The sequence below is a fragment of the Stegodyphus dumicola genome, chromosome 6 (assembly GCF_044657685.1).
Source record: "Stegodyphus dumicola isolate Sdum_Otavi_A_Nest chromosome 6, ASM4465768v1".
In the NCBI taxonomy this organism is placed as follows: Eukaryota; Metazoa; Arthropoda; class Arachnida; order Araneae; family Eresidae; genus Stegodyphus; species Stegodyphus dumicola.
This window is the reverse complement of record NC_140773.1, coordinates 95,556,538-95,578,490: the sequence shown is the minus strand read 5'-3', so window position 1 is coordinate 95,578,490 and position 21,953 is coordinate 95,556,538. Positions and strand designations below refer to the sequence as shown.

At 31.5% G+C, this 21,953-nt stretch overlaps 1 protein-coding gene across 1 annotated transcript in view; it reads right to left on the bottom strand.

Moving 5' to 3' along the window:
- Positions 1-3,831: 3,831 nt before the first annotated feature.
- The window catches only part of LOC118204123 (UPAR/Ly6 domain-containing protein qvr-like), a 392,218-nt gene continuing 374,096 nt past the window's right edge, over positions 3,832-21,953 (bottom strand). Inside the window, exons 3-4 of the mRNA XM_085818682.1 lie at positions 20,843-20,992; positions 3,832-12,157 (exon numbers count right to left, since the gene is read on the bottom strand). Coding sequence (XP_085674808.1) covers positions 11,934-12,157; positions 20,843-20,992 — 374 coding nt within the window. The 3' untranslated portion in view covers positions 3,832-11,933. The remainder of the gene's footprint in view (positions 12,158-20,842; positions 20,993-21,953) is intronic.

Below are 21,953 nucleotides of genomic sequence, written 5' to 3'. Positions count from 1 at the left end.
AGGGTCTCATTCTGTATTTATTTTTTAACCTTGGATGTATTTCTGTTGCACAGTATTAAAAAAGGGCAGCGTTAGAACAAGCAAAAGCTAAAAGAACAACAGTTCGATAACTAACAACCCAGTTAATTAATCAGATTGATGCTAAATTAAAGTCAGGAGAGGAGCTTGACGAGCGGGATTTAAGAGACTATTACGAGCTCTTAATAGAAAGAAGTAACGGACTGAAAGCTCTTTCAGTGAAATCGAAACTTCCATTGCAGTTGATCAAATGGAAAAAGAGGTTACGGCGAGTCAGGAATATAAAGCGAAATGTTTGAAATACGCAAGTAGAACATTACGTTACCTTGAAATCAAAACTAAGATTGAATGCAAATCACGAACAACTCTTTAAGTGAAAATTTAAGAAATCAATGTTCAGTTAAATTGCCAAAGTTAGTAATTGAAAAATTTTCTGGAGAAACATTGGCAAATTTTTTGGAATAGTAACGAAAGCATTTCTAAAGTTGAAAAATTCGCTTATCTTAAAACCTTTTTAACTGGTCCAGCTGCCAATGTTGTTTCAGGATTCGCATTATCTAACGATAATTATGACAATTGCGTAAAAATTCTAAAAGAGATAGGTTCCGGAAAAGAGCTGTTATTATAAACTCCTTTATGAATAAAATACTAAATTTTGAAGAAGTAAAAAATTCTTCTAATGGTTCAGCATTACGCAGAATTTATGACGAGCTTGAGATCTCTGTTTGAAATTTAGAAGCAATAGATGTTACATCAGGCTCTTTCCGATACTTGTTAATGCCTATTTTGCAAAAAAATCTTGCCCCACGATCTAATTTTAGAATTTAACAGGCAAAGAGATCAAGGCGACGTTGACATTTCTAAATTCATTTCGTTCTTAAAGAAGGAGGTCGAATGTCGCGAAAGTACTTTATTGGCTTGCGGTAAAAATAAAACGTTTACTAATTATTATAATCAGAAAGCTGTAAATAAAAGACACAACAGAAATACACCCACCGCTAGTGCATTTAACACTGCAGTACAGCGAGTATGCATCTTCTGTGAGAAATATCACGATTCTTTTAAATGCTGTAAAGGGGTAACCGAGGAAAAAAAAATATTCTCAAAGCGCACAATCGATGTTTTAATAAATTTCATTTGAGTCGTTTTTGCAGAGATAAAAATGTACGTAGTAAATGTAATGGCAAAAATCATCATGAATCTAGTATCAGTTTGAAAGGTAATGAGAAAAATTCAAATTCATGTAATTTATCTAAAAATGAATCAATTGCCCCGAGTTCGGAAAAGGAACCTTTAGTTTAAAATGTTAATACTAACATCTTGGTTTCTCAGTGTAATACATCTGTTTCAAAAAATACTTTATTACAAACATGTACTGGTTTAGTTTGCGACGAGAACGAAACTAAAGTTGTTCGTATCCTTCTTGATCAAGGTAACGAAAGATTGTTTATTAAAGATACCTTAGCAAGATCATTAAAATTAGAACCTGTCCGAAATGAAAAATTGTCTTTATTTTCGTTTTGAACTAAGAAACCAACAGTTCAGAATTATCCTCTAGTTGTCATTAAATTAAGAGATAGAAATCAAAAGAATAAAATAAAGTGTAGTGCCTAAGGGAGGAGCACGTAAAAAAAAAAAAAAAAAAAAAAAAAAAAAAACCACTTATCATTTTGAAGTCTCTCTGATCCGTAGCTAAAAATTTACTAGGTAATTTTGTTCATTGTGATTAAGTACTGAATAATCGTCCAAAGGCAAAATAATGAAACAGATGAACTATGTCCGAAACAAATGAACTAATATCGGCAAAGAAAAATACGCAGTTTCAGCTTTGCATCCAGTTTTTGGATTTAGATACAATAATAAAGGGCATTCATTTAGAAAAAAGCAACAAAATTTAATAATGGGATATCTTTAAGGGCGTTTTCTTTCAACTATTAATATCCTGCTTATACTACGCACACACACACAAACATAAATAATAAATTAAAAAAAAAAATAGTTCTAAAACCACTATCCAGATATGCACTGTACGCTGCAACTACTCGTGGTAGTATTGTATATAATGCATACACTATTGTAAATATGAAACGAATTTGAATCCAGTACATATTCAAACTGCTGCATGCTAACATCAAAACTGAAAGTAAAAAAATAAATTTAAAAAATTAATAAATTCATTTTATATTTTCAATTTAAAATATTTAATATCATATTAGTAAGCAACAGTTTTAATATGTACTATATTTAAATTCTTTTTTTGTTTACAGTTTATAAGATATTTACATGACATATATATATATAAAGCATTACTAATCTCACATTTTAGGAATGGTATATACAATCTCTTCTTTCACTACAACTCGCAATGGCTAAGAAACTGCACGATCTTTGGAAATTTCTTTGTGCCTCTGAAACAAACGGAGAAAAAATCTTTCTGAGAATCTTATCTCTGAGTCAAAATCTCTCTTAATCTATGAGACAAAATACCTTGAGATAACCTTTTGAAAAACTAAGCTTTTTCTTTTTCTCATATTGAAGCCGCATACAGATATTCTTATTCGTGAGTTCTTTGAAAGGTTTCAACCGGTAAAACCTGTAGTAAAGTTTCAACCGGTCATATGAAACACACACGAATTTCAATAACACATTTTTAAGAAAGAAATTGGTGTTTTATTTATCAGAAATATGGCAATTTTATCCATGTAAAGTGCATTATTTTAGCTAATTATTATGATTGTAAGTAAAACTGTGTTTAGAGCATAATATTTGGATCGGACTTGACTTCAATAGCTGAATATGCTGACTAGATGATGGTTTCGTAATTTTATGCTTGTGAAAAATAAATTCGAGTTGACTTTTAATATTTATACACGAATCATCACTTTCAAGACCTAGTATATATTTCACAATACAGGATTTGAAATAATCTGATCTAAAAATTACTGGTTGCATACAGCAATTAAGTGAGCTTCTCGCATCATAGCTATAATAATATTTGTAATTTTAAAATTTCTTTTCACTGCGGACATGCTCTTAAGGAGTTCTTGGCAGCCGTTAAGCACTTTCATTTAGGCTCTTCGTCAATAATCTTTGAATCTTACGGCGATATAACTTACAAAAATTGTTTTCTCTAGATGTAATTTGATGCAACCTGATAGTTTACAGAAATTATTTATTTACAAAATTATGCTGCCTAGGAATATTTGCATAATTGTACTATCTAAATTTCTTAATAAATAAATGAAAAACATCCTGAATTATTTTAATTCGCGTAATGTCTTTCATTAATTATTTGCCTTATTGTTTGCAGTTTAACTGCAATGGAAATAGCAGTGGAATGCTGCTCGAAAGCCATTCAACACTTTTCTTTCTTTGCACACGATGCGTCAGTATTGCGCTCTAGTTAATCAAACTAGTAACTTTTACAATCAAATCACTTTAGTTAATTATCCTGCTAATTCTTGCATTTTAATCGGGATAAAAATATCTTATCTAACTTTTTATTGGCGTGACAAATTTATTTTTTATCATGTAATTTAAAACGTCTTATAACCTACACAATTTGAAATTCATGGACTACCGATTTCTGTAAATGACATCTTTATGAATTAACACCTGGTGATGGATTCTTATTTTCTATGCTTTATCGTATCACTGATATGTCTGTTTGTTTAAATATGCTTTAAAAACGTTTAAAATAAATGTTAATATTTGTCACAAAATATAAAATGTTACTTTTACTTACTTAAACGCATTTAACTAACATCATAAATTCACTTAAAGTAAAATATTTCAAAGTAAAAAACTGAAAACTTAGTGATGAAATAAAATTTTATTAATATGCTTCATAATATACAATTTTTATTATTCACAATATATACAATGAAACACATACCATAGTACATAACTTATTTATAAATGACACAGTTTATTTTCTTAATTTAAATCGTAACAGCTGTTTAATGTAAATCTGAAAGACATTCGGGAATTGTTCCTGAAAAGCGGAAAAGATATTTCTTCGAAAATGTACTTCTAAATTATATCTATAATTGCAGTTTTCAGTCTACTTTCTAAATTAAAGACAAGCTAAAGCTTGAATACTGAGATTATGCTCAGTTTATATTATCTCTATCAAAAGGTACAGACTGAATTTTTTTCTATTTATGACTGCCAAAGGTGAAAAGATTTCATGCAAAACTAGATTACTTGAGTTTAAAACCTTTTAAAAGAATTATTGTATTAAGCATTTAAATTTTTTTCTTTGTTATATGACTGATGCTCTAGTTAATGGAAAATGGATGGATAATTTATGGACAGTAACAGTTGAATACTTTAGATAAAAATTAAATTAAACATTCTCGTTACTGTAAAATTAAGATTGTACTTTTCTGGACATATTTTACCGATGTATTTCACATTTCAGATTTACATATTTATACATTAAATACAGTTTTAACATTAATTTCTTTATGTACATGATTAAATTTTAACTTCTTTGAAATTACATGCACAGACCTAAAATTTAAAAAAAAAATTTCATTAAGTTATAGTGCTACGTAAAATGTTTTGTTAGGTTTATACATGCAGAAGCGAGAACGTTTCTTCATACACACATGTAAATGTTGCACTTGTAGAAGGAGTTTGTATCTGAGTTCTTAAGCATTATTTAAAAAAAAAATTGCGAAATGTAAATCCAGACCTTTTTCAAGTTAAAAAAAGTATTAGAAATTGCAAAAGAAAATATTTTAAATTGTAATCTAGTTTGCAATGATGAAGATTAGAGTAGGGGGGATATGTTTGAAAAATGTTTGTGATAACGCAATACAGTTTTAAATAGCCATTTAAAGTAAACTTTACTTAAAGGTAGGAAACAATGATCACATTTTCCACTTTCATCAATTATAACATCTTACTAAAAACGAGCACCAAAACACAGATTAGACAGTAGCATAAACAGACTAGACTGCTATCACAGATATAAACGACATTTACATTTTATAATAAAATAAATGCATTCTTTCTTTCCATTTCAAGTACAAAATATCATAGTGATGCATTTTTAATGCCAGAATAATAATGTAACATTAGCTAAAAGATATGGATCTATTGCAGTGCAAATATATTATTGTATATTTCAACGGAAAGATATCTTTCCTGGAAAGGAACGTCTTTTGTAAAAATACGGCAGGACTATGAAGCATAGACCGTTGGTTGGAAGTTTAATAATATCAAGTGTTAATAAACAACTTTGAAACCAATTTCCTTTTTCCTATATACTTCTGCTCATTAAGTACATGTTCCAAACACTCTTCCAAGTATATGTCCTTTAAGACTTAAACTAAGATCTATTTTTCATCATTTAATAATAATATATTTTAATATTTAATAAATCTTAAAGATGGTTTCCCATTCATAATAAATATTTTAATATTATGTTCTAAAAAGTGTACATTTCATGATGGAAGCAACACAAAAGCAGTTATAAATATTTAAATTATTAAGCAAATTTGTAATTATAATCATGATTTCTATTCATGACAATATGTATCATCTCAACTATTGACGTTGAGTTCTGGAGCTGCAAGAGCAGTAACTACCCATAGAAAAGAGACTATGCACTACTAATTCAAAATGTTTACAGAGCCTTTTTAACAACTTAAGAAATTATATCTTCTATCTCAACAAAGCAAAATAAAAGAAAATGTTTAGTATTAATGAAGCTTTGTTTTTACTTTCCAGCATTATACGTAATAATTGTGAAATCCTGAAATTTTTTCATTAAAGCATGTAATTAATTGTTCCGCTACTTTCATTTCTAACTAATAAAAATCCAAGCTTCATGCATTTGTTTAGCAACTGGGCTTTATGTAATTTCAGATCTTATTACTTAATATAATCAAAAGTATTTTAACACTTCAAAATCATAATTTGCTGATGTACTGAAATGGCCCAAAAACCTGCTTTCCAACACTCAAAATATTTGCTAACCCTCTTAACGAAAAGTTGAGAAATAAAGAATTCTTCTTTAGGGTAGACACTTGAGCATTTTATCCTTAAAATGTAACCTTCTCACTTGATCAAAATTTCATTTTAGTGTTTCTTTAGTTGCGAAACACCGAAAACATTTTTTCTTCATTACTGACGAAAATAAAACAATAGCTGCTAAGAAAATAAAAATAATCTGAATATTTATATGAAACTAAATCTTATTCTGTAAGAAAAGCTTAGGTATAAAACATCCATATTTCAAACCATTCTTTGAAAATATAAAAAATCATGAAAAATTGTCATATTATGATTATAGGCTTGAAAATCGAAAGAGGCTTAAAATAATCTCATTATGAGCTTGAAGGTATTTTTATAATCATTCAATCTGTTACATTCATTATATATTTTAGGCTGAAAGAGGTTCTCTCATTTATCTTACATTCAATTTCCTAAAATAAAATTCATAAAAGGATCGGGAAATTAGAGTTTTATTACTCACATTTTCAATGGTTTCCCATTTAATATTATACGATACGCAGTTTGCGTAAAATATGTCCCCAAAAAACCAAAAGCTAATTTACAGAAAATTTAACTATGCAGGTATTTCATTTAATAAAATAGTTGAAGGCAACAGAAATTTAAATATATTAATCTGTTTAATAAACTAACTGTGAATTATTTAGAATCCTCTTTATTTGCAATAGATAATAAGTCTCCTAGTACCTCATTATACTAGCGGTATTTTGAAAGAAAAAGATGTCCACAAGGCGTGGGATTATTTCATTTAAGTTCGTTGCCACCAAATCAGATGGAAAAAGCACAAATATAAAGTGCGTGATTTAAATCTGTTATACGATGAGGATAGTTAAAATATTTCTGTGTTATATTTCAGTACTAAAAATGTTAACGAAACGTTTGGTTTATTACAGACTTGTATTTTGAGCCATTTTCTTCAAAAATGCTATATTAGACGATATTTTTCGAAGATAAGAATTCCATTTTCTTAAACTTATATATAACAATACTGCAAATGTTTTCGATTGACAGAACATTCTGCCATCGTATTAATACATCCTGCTTTTGCTACTCCAGAGCATTTCTATAAACATTAAACGATTGCATTTAAATGGATCTAAATGATAATCCTGTATACCTCATATGGTCACAGATACCCATTTGCAAAATAATAAAGTAAGGCTGATATTCTCTAGATTTATATTAAATTGTACTGACTACTAAACTATAGACAATATTCACAAGAGAAATGATTTTATTTAGATCCTGAGTTATTCTGTTAGGAAGGATCAAAAACTGAAAGAAGCAAAACATTCAAATGATGGCTAGAAAGTAAAAATATAGCACCAGTAACGATTGATCGATTTATAAGTTGCGATGAATGAATATATCTGAAAATTTGATTCCCGATTTTTTAAATATTTAAATATTTGTTTAAGTAATAAAATTTAGTAGTTAATTAATTTTCTTGTAATGTTAATATTTATTTCTGAATATACATCCTTTATGAGGCGTTTACATCTTCAAGATAACAAATGTTACTTCTTAATAGCTAATCAATAAACACAAAACATACATTGGTATATAAAATTGGTAGATGCAGGTTATTTTGCTTTAATACATTCTTTCCAGTAATCTGTATCAAATAGTTTTAATAAAAGACTCCTTTCAACCATGTTTTTAAGTAATAAAAATACTGCTTAAAACTGTACCCTGTGACAACTACAGGTATTAAAAACTCGAAGAAGCGTACGTTACAGGAACTATTATCAAGTCGTAAATTTTAAAGAGCGTTAAATTGATTGTGCATTTATTGCTTAATCAATTAATGCATATTTTCGTAGCCTTCTATTAAAATACATTTTTAGTTTAAACCCTAATGAGTAATAATGCCTCAGAGAAGTTGTGCCTATTTGCATGTTATATAAATTTATTAATGAACATTAATATTTTAAATGTGGAACGATAATGAAAACTTTCAAAGTTAACAATGTTAAAATTCTAAATGCAATTAGAGCGCACTACAATAAGAAATATAATTTACTCTACAATGTTTATGTACAAGTAAAATATTTGAGATATATCATATAGCAAACTTCCGCTTTAAACATGAATTATATAATAAAATAATGAGTCTTTTATTTCTATTTAACTGAAAAATACCTACTATACTACCATACGTTCTTTTATCATTCATGCTAAAATTTTAAAACCTTCCTTGAATGCTCACTTTTATGTTCTGTAGACAAGAAAAATATATAAGCAAAAACTTTAAATGTCTTCTACAGTTATATTCTAAACTAAAAGCATAATTCTAAAGAGCTAATCATTTAGTTTGGCTGGAATTTTTATTTTTAAACATTTTTTCTATATAAATCAGTGCTTACTTTAGACTAGAGAGGAGAATTCTTATTTTGAAAGAAAAATGTGTCTTTAAGAATATAGTTAAATATAACATATGCCAATATTGTATTTAAAATAGAACACAATTCAGCTTTTAAGTAACACGTAATCTAGTATTTTCTAGTCTTTTCATTTTAGCGTATGTTTATTTACTTAAAGTCAGATTATTTTGAAATACACGAATGCACTTAAAACTCGGAGTTTTTTTAATTCGCATTAACCATAAGTTTATTAATTTCGAATTCGAAAGCATATTTATGCTTCCTAAATTAAACTTAAATTGTGAATTTGAAAATATTTTTTATACTTTCTTTGTACATATTCTACCTCATTTTTATACTATTTTATACTACGTTACACTTAATATTAAGTGCTAAAGTTTCCGAAGTTTATGCATTTTAAAACCGAAAACTTAATTTTAGTACTCAGAGGTTTAGCAAATTTCGTGGATCAAATTTTCGAGCACTCTTTCTGCATTAGAAAATTACTCAGGTTAACTATTAAAAAACAGTAGATTCCCTCTTAACAGGCTTAGGTTTAACCGGATCTCCGTTTCAACCAGTCGTAATTAATTTAAGTACGAAAAAAAAAACTGGTCATTCCGTAATTATTTATTTTAAATACTAAATAAAACTTTGAGAAAAGGAATACTCGTTCAAATAATGGTTTCATTCTGAGCTTCTCCAGCTGTGACAGAACATCTCAGTCAAAAAAAACGTAACCAGTGAAAGCACAAGTAGCGAATCTATTACAACCCATAGACTAGTGTGTGATAGAAAATTTAAAGAGACGGTATCGATAAAAGCTTTTGACAGCTCTTAATGAGGAAGCTAACACTTTAAGCTTCATCAATTTTTTGAAAGCGGTTAACATTAAGTAAGCTATTTATATTATTATAAAAGGCTTTATGATATGTGGAAAAACAGGCATCAGCTTTCTCCAATGATGTGATACTTTAAAAAAAAATGGCGAAATTCGGAAATGCCGAATTTCCAAACTTCAGAAGAAAAAAAAAAAAAAAAAAAAGACTCAATTTTTTTAAACTTTTCTACTAATGGTATGTAAAATTTTATAATAAACTAACACATTTAATAAATGCTTAATTAACTATGAAAAAGTGCATTTCCATCAATTAAATAATTCTTTTCTTCGCTTTAACCAGTATTTCACTCAACTGGCTTAACCCGGTCCCATATAGGGCGGTTATCAGGGAACCTACTGTAATAAGAAATGTTTTTCCTTAGATGTAGAATATTGTTTAATTTTAAAGTTAATGAAATATGTAGTCCTGACTCAAGGTGCATGAATGTTTCTTTTTTTTTATACTGGTACTATAACAAAATAATATTGGAACTATCAGGATTAATTTACTTTAGTACTCATTTAAAACTAATTTATATACAAAAAAATTGTACATTAATTTCTCTTTGGACACACTTTTATTTTTTAATTAAGTTTCTCAGTTTTTGGAGAGGGTGCTAATTACTGTTTAAATTAATTTCTAAATGCTTTTACAAAAATCGTAGAATTTAGTTAAAAAATTCTAGAAGTGTTTCTGTTACTTCAGTAGCAACCTTTTCAATTCTTTTTTTTGCAAACAGTTGTTCAACATGACGGTCAGTTCCGTAATAAAAATTCAATAAGAAGTGTCCTTGGCAATATATGATGTATTAAAATAACATAAAGCTTGAATTCATGCTGTAGTATAGTCTCTAATGAAGCATCTTTTCTCTGTAAATTATTTTTATTTCATTACAAGTTTTTATTCAATAAGATGTGATATCTGATTCAATTGCATACTTTGCTGGTTCTTATAATTTTAAGAGCTCAATAAAAGGAAAATCTCGTTATGATGGAGCTATTTTAGCAGTTATATTCCCCTTTTTGAAAGAACGTGATTTGAAAAAAATTCATTGGATTTTATAAAACTTGTATATACATATTCATTTTAAATTTTGGAGGAGGAAAAACTTTTCCAGAAAGCCTAATACTGAAGAAATATAAAACAAGCGATTTTTCTGATTAAATGCCTTAGTTACATTTTACATGCATTTAGTATTCAGATTATGTAAGACCAGTTCATCCATTACGTACACTGATTGTAACAAGAATGCCCTCGAAGTCTAAAAAAAGCCCTGATTTTTATTATAACTACATGCATGACTACTATCACTCTTGATATCTAAAATCTCTTTATTAAAGAAGCCGAAGGAAATAGATTATCAAAAACATGTTACATAAAAAAATTGATCCATAGCAAAGTTGATATATTACATAATCCACCATTTAAGTTTCTTAAATCTCAACCGTGATACTCGTTTTGCCACTAACATCAGTTCATAGTATTCGCATAATATACTTTGTATATAAGGTAGACTAGATGTAATAGAAGTCTCATTGGTTAGTAGAGTTTTAGCTATTTGCTGCAATAAAAAATTGCAAAATGAAATGTGTAGAATAATTAATTGATTATTCACGTAAATGTAATAATAATAATAATAATAATAATAATAATAATGTGGATCCTATTTCCAGGTTACTGTGTGTGATTAAATGAATTTAATCTGCTTATCTAAAGTTAGTATTTGAATAGTCATACGCAACATAACACTTTTATATAGAGGCCGAAATTTTATAAACTAGAGTATTTTGAATAGCAATCAGAATTTCAAAAAAAAAAAAAAAAATTCTGGGAACAATCTTTATATATGCATAAATGTTACTTGTTTTATATAAAATACTTATGCCATTATAAACCGCGTGTTTTATTTCCCAAACAGAATTATTGAAAACTGAAGAACTGAAAGAAAAATCATATTTCCATGTTTCATACTATAAAAATATATCCTTGATTTAAACGAATTTTGAATGCTAAATTATATTTATGTATTTTAACTAAGTTTCTTTGCACAAACGAGTGCATAAATTCCATTATAATTCTTTTTTCAAAAATATCAGACGATTGATAAATATTTTAACTTACTAACACTTTAAAAAACGTGAAAATTATACTTTTTTTCCAATGCAAGAAAATGTATCAATATTTTTTAATTTCTGTATTAATTAAAAAAAAGATCTTTTACAAATATATGTGAAATACTACATTCAGTTCTGCATTTATTTAGGGAAATAAAATTATATAATAACACTTAACAACATACATAAGAGAAAATACTTATTTATTGAAACCGCATATCTTTTGCATGCACGGATAACTTTTCAAACAATTTTTAATTTTTAAAGAAAAAATGTGTTAAAATGTGAAAACGCATAAGAGTATAAGTACATTACTCGAATGAGTATAGCGTTTGAAATATTATGGCCTAGGGAATATATTTAAAATAATGAACCACGCGCTGCAAAAGATATATAGATGCGATGTGGTTTTGTTTTCGCATGCAGTTTGTACATTAAAGAACTGTGACATTCCAATTCCTTTCTCTTTCTTTCCTTCTTGAAATGTCGTTTTGTGTGCCTCATGGTACATATCAGTTCACTGATGAATATCATCAGAGTTGAGCTATCATCAGTTTCTGAGCGAAGAACAAACAGATGAAGCTGAGGAAGCCAACTAACATAGATGGCGGCCTTAAATGTGGTCCCTCGTTGCAGTGATCGCCTTCGCAAAAGCACATGTGGCCTGTTTTGTGGCCTTCATACATGCATACGTGGTCTACCATAAAGAGATTTATGACTATATCTTTTGTGCAGGTCCTCCGAATATTTTCATTAGCTGAAAAGGGAAAGAATTAAAGTATTAACACACATCAGTTTTCATTCAGTTATCACTTTAAGGTAATTCAAAGAGAGAAAAGTGCTAAATTGATTTATCCTGTTAACACAATAAAAGCATTACTACTGCAAGAGCATTTAAAAATAGATAATATTCGCAAGATCAATAGACAAACGAGGTTAGGAACTTCCCAACGCTGACATCACTTACTTATACAACTGAAAGAAATGAAGGCAGAAACAAAATAGTTGCTTTTGAGCAGACTACAAGTCAGTGACATCGCACAAGAACAACACTTGTAGTGTGGTGACTTAGGATATCCCATAGAGTATCAGAAGATTAGTCATACATATTCATGGCATGGGGTAAGTCGCCGAGGTGATATACGATTCCCTTACGAACCCTCGACCTGACATTACTATACCAAACAAAAGATCTTGCGTGAACTTAATGCATATTATTAGCATATTACTAAAGATATGGTAACAATAGCCTTGAACACCTCAAAGAAAAATCATCACCTCTTTCTAGGGTTTTTTTCAGCAGAAGAAATATCTCTAAACCTTAATCAACTAGGTAACATCATTAACAGATTTCCCAATTCCCTCCACATCATAAAAGGGTATTTTAACGCTAACCAAACATGGAGATACTTTCGTTCTGATCAAAGGGCCCACCAGCGGCCGAGCGGTAAAGTCGCTAAACACTGGTAGTTCGGTCCTAGGTTCGAATCCCGCGAACGGGCTGGTTGCATGGGCGTTTTCGTGGTTTACCCCATGTATAACGTGCATACGAACCAGTTTCCCTTAGAAAGTCCTGCACAAAGGCATCCCTACCCTTAGGCAGAGAGCCCTAGTGTGCTTTGTCATAATTAAATAAACCAAACCAAATCAAACCAATTGTTCTGATCAAAGGAGAACAGAATTTGAAGATTTCATTAATAGTTACAACCTGTCATTCATAAACGCAATTTCTACCCCCTGCCTGACATTTGAAACAATTTCTGGAAAAGGAAAGCTCGACCTAATGCTTGCAAGTAAGGTTCTGGCCAATCGGATTATGAACTGGACAATCAAGCAGGATGAAGAGATTACAGATTAATTTCAGATTAATTTCACAGATTCATTTCATATAAATCTAAAAATAACAGGATCAGAAGATTTGAAAATTACAATACACTCGAAAGTGTCTTTAATAGTAAATTAGCTGAAACTTTCCACCAACAAAGTTCAAATAGACGACTTATCAAAACAATTCAAGCCCAGTGTGAAAATTCCTTTTTAAAATTCGTAATGATATCAAGAAAATAATCTGGTGGACAACTTCACAGTGATGTGAACGCAGTAAAACCACAACTCTCAACAGAATAATGAAGCAAGCAGACATGGAAGCAGACGGAACAGCAGCATATATAACTGACGCCAAAGAGATAGCTGTCTATAAAAAAAAAATAAAATTTAAAAAAATTTAAAAAAAAATAAACTGCTGGAAAAATATGTTTCAAACAACAAAGACCCCTATGGTCCTGTCTACAAAATATGCGCAAACAAAGTGTTCAAAACCCTAGAAATAATAATCTCCAAACAGGTTTCACACACTTGAGGGTCAGAGAACGTTACATTAACTGTAGTGGAAAAAATTACGGACGCCGTATTCCTAAAGGAAGAAAGTGATACAACAGTGCAAAAACTGAGAAAAGAAAATGCTCGGCCACCTTATGTACAACATGACTGTGCCTTCACATATTTCGAAATTAAAACTATTATTAAAAATCGTTCGATGAATCCCGGTACTAATAAACAAATGCCTAACGTATAGTACTTGCCCCTTCTGCTTCAAGCTTAGACAAATAGTTCTGTTCAATAAGGAAAGTCAATACACATCTAATAATCCTGTGAATGCACTACATGAAAAATAAAACAGTATTAGTAACCTGCAGATCGGATTTACATCCGAGAGAAGCGCAATAAATGCAATCAACGAAACAGTACTCCAAATATCTAAAAAAAACGTTCAGAACCTAGATTCTGCTCTACTGTGTCTAGACCTCAGAAAGACCTTCGACTCATTCCGATGGCCTGAAGTACTAGCCACACTTAAATAAATCAAATACCGGCAAAATCTATTTAAAATTTTCCAGAACTACTTTTCCAACAGATAAAGCATAATAATATCCAACAATTTGAACCATCGAAGAGGTTGCCAACAGGGCTCTTGCTTCAGCGCTGATTTGTGGAATATAGCATTCAATAAAAGAGTACAGCATTAATGGAAGGATCAAACAAAGTGCACTGTATTTGTTGATGATGCAGCCTTTGTAACTAGTGATCGCCTTCGAGAATTATTTTTTTTAAACTCGATAAGAATGTCAGCTGACCTGTTTGCACTTTCAGCCTAAGATGACATTTTGTGATAATCCACTACGTAGCAACCCCAGATACATGTCTAGGGTTGATAAGTAGACGGACATTTATTGACTATTGAAATTCTTGTACACACTTATTTAAGTCACCATTTGGTTAGTAACGTACATAAAAATACAGGAGAGCAATAAAATTTAGGGTGATACACACAAAACGAAATTGTAATACAATAGGAACATGTGGAACAATATATACAGCACATACAGCAGGCATGCAGGGATAAGAAGAATTGAATAAGGGAATTGATAAGAAGGGATCATCTCCAGTTAATAAATATGCTATACTTGAAGATTTGTTGAGTCTTTTAAATTTGAATTTTGGGAAGTGTTCATAGGTTAGTCGTCTAGTTCCTGCATGTGTCCATTTTTGCTGCAATTGACTTATGAGTTTATTTAGTAATTTTTTCAAAGTTTACCTAGCAGTTGCATTTAGTACTGTTGGCTTGGAAGTTGATCAGCTCATTCATTACCTTATATCCCATATGTCCAAATTATGTATGGATGTACGCTAAGTGGAGTATCTAAAATTTTACATGTTATATAATGAACTATAATGTATTATTAATGTTTCGGCCACATATGGCAGCAACACTCCAAAGAGAATCTGTTATGATTGTGCTCCTTTCTATAATTGTGTTTGCAGATGAAATTACCGCTGATAAACTGTGTTATTTTTGTTTATCTGCCTTTGCCAGGTATTAATATGATGATTATGATACAAAACAAAACAGTCGCAGCCTGCTCCTAAGTCTCCCGTATACAGGGTGCTTCAGCCATCCGTATACAGGGTGAATCTGAACAAGACGGGAAAACTTTAGGGGCTGACAGAAGGTAGCCATACGAGCAATATTCATCATAGAATGTACGGTTGGAAAGCAAACGACGAGCCGCTAGGTGGCATTGTAAATAAATTGTGTAAAAAGGGTCGGTCCTCGCACCCAACAACATTTTCTACCGTGAATAACTGAGAGGATTTTTGGTTATACGAACCACAAAATTTCCAGGATGATGGAGTGGTCGAAGTGGCATCATAGCTTGGCCACCAAGATCACCGGATCTCTCGTGTTTGGACTCTTTCCTGTGGAGCATATGAAAAGCCTAATCTACGAGTGCCCCATTGAAACCAATATGGATCTAGTCGCCATGATTGCCGTTGTTGCCGGCCATATTCGGGAAATGCCTAATGTCTTCGCAAACACAATCGTGCAGCCTGAATTTACAGTTGCGTGAAGCCTGAATTTACAGCTGGCGGAAGGTCTTTTGCGCAATTTCCATGAACACGTTCTCTTAAGAAAATGTTTTCTGAAGTATCTCCTCTTATTCTTTAAACGTAACAGTGGAATACTACCCTTTAACTTCTCACCGCTTGCGTTCCCATCATGGATTCTATGACAAATATTGCTCGCATAGCTGCCTTTTGTCACCCCTCTAAAATTTTTCCCAACTGTTCAGATTCACCCTGTGTATTTTGATTTCCATTTCAATGGGCGATTCTTGGAAAGCGGAATCATCTATTATGGAATATTATAGATCAACGTTAACACCACTCTGGAAAACTTCAACTTTCTTTGCAAGCAGCGGAAGCTAAAAATATCCCAAGAAAACTCACAAGCCATCATATCCCACTCCTAAGTCCTCTAAAAATAACCAGATTACCGAAATTCTACACTGACAGTAGCAAAATAAAAATAGTCAAATACCTGAGACATTTGGGAATAGTAATAGATAATAAACCTAATTTCATTGAGCACCTAATACAAATTAAGAAGAAAACATCCAGTGAAGCTAAAAAAATGAATATAATGCAGGTTTTAGGATGGACCGCCAGATAAAAAAGCTGATCTATAACACTATTATAGAAAGAACAGCACTGTATGGTGCAGCGATATGGGCATCCCGAATGACGGTGAGAAAACAAAAAGAAATCTAATCCATCAAAGGCACTTCCTTTTGAACTATTCTGGAGGTTACAGAACAACCTCAAATGCTGAACCGTATCAGCCTATCAGCAGCATCCCCTGTTCTTGGGTGCCCAGCAGGAATAAGCGAATACTTCAGTTAAGAAAAGATTACAAAATTAAAAATGAGATAGTAGCTGCCTGCTCCTACACGTCACCGAACCAACCATATAAAAGACGTCCAGCTAGTAGAAATAAATTCACGCTATGCATTAGACAGAACAAATGCCAAAAATTTATCACAAAGAAATACACAAATGGTTGTCGTATAAACAACGGTAAAAGGATGTGATATAAAAGTCTGTCTCAATGATCATGACACCAAAGACTTCAAATTTCAACTCGATTTGGAGAATAACGTATTTCAATAGTAAATTTTCGTGATATTACACGCAACCAACGAAAGCATACATCAGCATTTCCCAATGACATATATCTATAAAGATTGCCTCTTGACAATGCATGAAATCACGAACACAAGTAATAAATCATCACTAGGCTCAAGAAACTCTCAGCAAGTCGCCCAATTCCCAACGCCAACTTTTCTTTATAACTTGGATTAAAGTCTATGTTGGCCAGAAGGGAAAGGAAGAGGCTAATGTATTAGCCAAGGAGACAGCTCAGGGATTAAGCGCCATGAAAATAAGCATTCCCTGGGCTGTTTCAAGCCTGAAATCAAAATTCAACCAAAAAATCTTAGCATTAATGGTGGGACGTTGCCAGTGCAGGAAGAAGAGTTTACAACCTCTTCCCTCTTCTCCGATTCATGTTACCAGACAAATCATGCGGTTTACCACGGCCCCTTTCCTACGTACTTCTATCCAAGAAATAACTAGGAGCAATTCCTCAACAGATTCCTGTGCATGTGAACAAATGTGTCACCCTGAACATTACCTTTTGTCCTATCCTTTAACAGAGTCATTTAAAATAACAAAACCAAATTCAAAAGAGGATTGATTCCCATTTCTATGATATGCACTCAAATATAAGTATTTCAGGAATAAATATGCGAAGATTTTTGACTGTACAGCTGCCAGAAATCAAGACCTATGCAGTACAAATTAGCCGTTTTTCCAGCAACAGCGAAACAAAATAATGAAATACAGATACAATAACTGTGCTTGTTCCTTCGTAAGAAATTAATAAGCATATCGCAAAGAACATGAAATACAGCAGTCATATATCGCATTGGGCTGAGCTTATGTATCTCTTAGCAACGAATAACCAGATGTGATGAACATGTGGTCATTTCGTATGTTGTTAAATGTCTTAGACCAAGCAAATTAACATATTAACTAAGCAACAGTGTAATGTATTTTTTTCAGCCATTTCCTGCATGTAAATTTTAATAAGTAATCCAGGCAGCGGTGTAAATGCACCTCCTGGCCAAAGAACGAACATCAGACAGGACAACTGATGACACCACCAGCTGCAGTAGAGCTTGCGATGTTAGTTGCAAAAACACAGTAGCTCCCAGGCACCGCAGAGTCACCGTGGGCCCCAGGAACGAGTTGTTAATTTGGATAGCTAGTGTAAGGGGCTTTTACCTACTGACTCAGGGTAAATAATAGGCACCCCCTACACTTATACCTAAACATAATATTAGCAATTTACATATTAGTTCTGTAATGATTTCCTAGAAGAAAGAATTCATTGCTCTTGCTGGATACTGATTTTAATGCTGTCCTATATATGTTATTTAGTAACAAAATTTTTGGAGTCAGCATGGAATTTCAGTTTTTAGTGCAGAAATTATTTGATTTTCTACAGCGAGGAAAAATCCAAGAGGTCACGGATTTGGACTCCAGTCACGGATTTTTCTCATATAAGTCTGGCATGCTAACGATATACAGCTCCAGAGCGTACACATAAGATGCAATAATTCTTCACATTGTTTCCCACCTTCAAGAGGCATCAAATCCAGGTAGTGATTAATTATTTTTCAGTATATTTTAATTCAAGCATCACATAAGAGATATTTCTATTTCTTCGAAACCAGTAAACATCACTTGCTTCTCAATCTCTTCTCAATTGCTTTGGTAATATTCTGTTTTGAGGGCCGTAAAAAAATTGCAGCGAAAATGTATGCGCGAAAGCGCCAAATCTAGCAAACGCGCCCATTTAACAGCGCGCCAAATCTAGCGTACGCGCTGATTTCAGATTGCGTAAGTTTATATAGTTCTATATTTCTTAAGTCGCCATTGAAATACTAGTTTAATTTTAAAATCCCTCTTTTTTAGCTATGGATTTAACAATTTGGGAATTGCCCATGACGAAAAGTCGGCAATAGAATTTTCGGTAAAGTGCAGAATCATCCACTGCTTGACGCGTTTTTAAGAACTGCACATACTCGGTATTCATATGCACATCGACCTATTTTCACTTAAAAAAAAAAAAAAAGAGACAAAAATCCAATTGTTTTTACCCTTGTAAAAAGCGGCATACAAATAGGTGAGCGATTCTGCACTTTTACCGAGAATATTTTCAAAGAAAAGGCATCATTCATTATAGAAAATTACGTTTGATCAACCAACGAGATGAAATTATGCTTTAGCGATAAGTCGGTAGCGAAATAGCGATGCAGGCATCCATTCAGTCATGTTTAGCAATTTTTGTATAAATTATAATAATGATCTGAAATAGTTATTTGCTCTTATGCTTCCATTCAGTCATGTTTAATCTTTTTCATATAAATTATAATAATAAAAAGTATTATATGAAATTAACCTTTCATCTAAATTAAAACATCAATCTTAGAGATAGTTATTTATTATTATACTTCCTTTCTTACTATACAATAGTTTGGCGATTTTTTACGGCCATTGAAACCGAATAATACCATTGCTTTTTTTCTGAAAGATGGCACTAGATGCTTAGTGTTTTATCATTTAGTCAGAAAGCTCTCGAATTATTAGCTATTGTTTTCATACCGAAGAAGATTCTATATGATCTTCAAGCTACAATCCTGTAAGTTTTCTCATGCTATGACAATTCCTCGTATTTATTATTAGTTATTTTAGCAGTTAGATTTAAATGTATTTCATGACTTAATTGACAAATGATACGGATAGAAGATAAACAGTTTAAAAGCAAATGGAAAAATCAATAAGATGTAAACAAATAAAAATTTATTACTCCTTTTTTCAGAGTAACATGAAAATTCAGGGAATACAGGAGAACATATCTGGTGCCCAAGATAAACCGAATCGGACATGGAAGACTTCACCTACTTTCTGCCCTGTTTATCTTGGATCACTCGATATAGGCAAGTCGATATTGCAAGCAATGGTGCTCTCTAAACTCTAAGATGTTATCGGCTTATACATAAGTTTATAATATGTTTCCTTAATTTTGTGAAATTAATTTTTTAAACATTTCGAAATATTCAGTCAGGTAGATAGATCATTTTCACTCAGTAGGAGAAAAATATGATGTTTGATTTATTACTTCTCAATTGCCCTTACCTTCCTTTAAGCATTCAAAATGAATTGTAATTATGATTTCAAAATTAAATTCTACGTTTATTTTTTTAATGAATGCCTTTCCATGGTATTACGCAATTCTTACTGCTGTGGATATTCCAGGGTATTTATGCAATTCTTGCTGCTGTGGATATATGTTTCCCTATTTTTAACAGTAAATGCAGCCATTTTAAGTGCAGCTACTTCAAATACAGTAAATGCAGTACTTTAAATATTTTCCACAAAATTTAAAATTATACTAAAAATTTCCATATTTTTACTCCTAGGAAGATCGGTTGTATCTTTTAAATAGTTAAGCAAAGAATTTCTAATTTTTTGCGATTTGAATTGCGTAGCAATTTCCGTATGGTAATTTGTATCACCAAAACAAAGGCCTTTTCATGAATTTCATTATTTTCTTGCGTAATATCTTTCTTTTTTCCACAAGGTTAATGGAACCAGAGACATGTTTTCTCATATGAACGCGGAACCGGACGCCATGCAACGGAATTATGAAACTGCACGTTGCTAAGGAAAATTGTTTGAGAAAGTTGGTATTATCACGTTAACAGTTATGGTTAAGGCTGAAGTTATTTTCCCTAGGAAAGAAATTTTTTCACCTCTTCTAACGGTTAGGATGTGAAAAACGTTGTTGCAGAACTCATGAATAAATTTCATGTTACAATTTTTTCCTTTAACACTTGTTCCTGTTTTCTCGTTATCTACGTAGTCCATACTTCCTTTAAATTTCTTATTTTGAGCCTTACTTTCATTGTCTGAAAGTTAATATATTCTGCATAAATGCATATTTTCTGCGTGTTACGTAACGTAAAAGATCACTTACGTTGTTTATAATTAGTGACAATTTTTACGCAGCAACCATCGCATTGCTTCAAAGCAGGCAGCTCACTAGGTAAGGCTGTCCAGTTGAAAGGATCTTTGCATCTTGGATCAGACCAAGATTCACATTCGTAGCACCAATAACTTTTACCACCTGAAAAATACACAAACCAGAAAATACTCTTAAGAACTGTAAGTACTGGCTGCACACATAATCAATAAAGGAATTTCCGTAACATATCTATTTAAATATAGTAATCGCTTTACAAAACGTTTTTGTTTTAAATCCTCGCATTATGTTTTAAGAGAGTTTTAAATTAACTAGATTTAAATTAGAAGGTATTAATAAAAATTATTTCGCTAGACAAAGATATTTTATTTCGCCTGATGCACAGTCCTTTAATGATTGTACTTTTATAATTAAAAGTCGAGTTATTTAAAACATTTTTTTGGTATAACATGATGTTATACCTGCATGGAAAACAATAACTTTAATACGGGTTATTGCAGAAAGATATTTATATTTTTATGAAAATGTATAACAAGACAACGAAATCCTTTTACAGTAAAACAAAGAATTAAAAACCATTTTGATTGAGATGTTTTAGTACAGCCTAAGTAGCACGGCGCTAGCAGTATTAAATTCAAAATGGTAATAACACAAGGAAGATGCGAGGTTACTTGCAGCTGTGTAGAAAAAGTATCGCAAGACAAAGGCACCGCAAGAAACTTGTCTTAGACTGACGCCTTAGATATCTGTATTCTAGATAATTTTTATTTTGTTTATCTTTCATTGAGATGGCATGCCGTCAAACCTGTTAATTATGTTTTGATATATATACATATGTATATATTGTATTGTAGAGAAATTAGTTTTCTTTTGGAAGCAGGAGACTTAAAAAATAAGCAATGCCCTCGCCGGAAATCGAACCAAGGACCTCTCGAATACGCGTCGAGCATGCAGACCACTACACCACGAAGGCACGTTAAAAAGGCGGTAGAAATACCTTATATAATTCCCCTTTTTAAAGGGCTACTGAGGATTAGGGGATCCAATCGCCAAATCCTGGTGGTGGAGAATCGTCATGCACCATCGTTTTTAGTTCGGGCGCCAA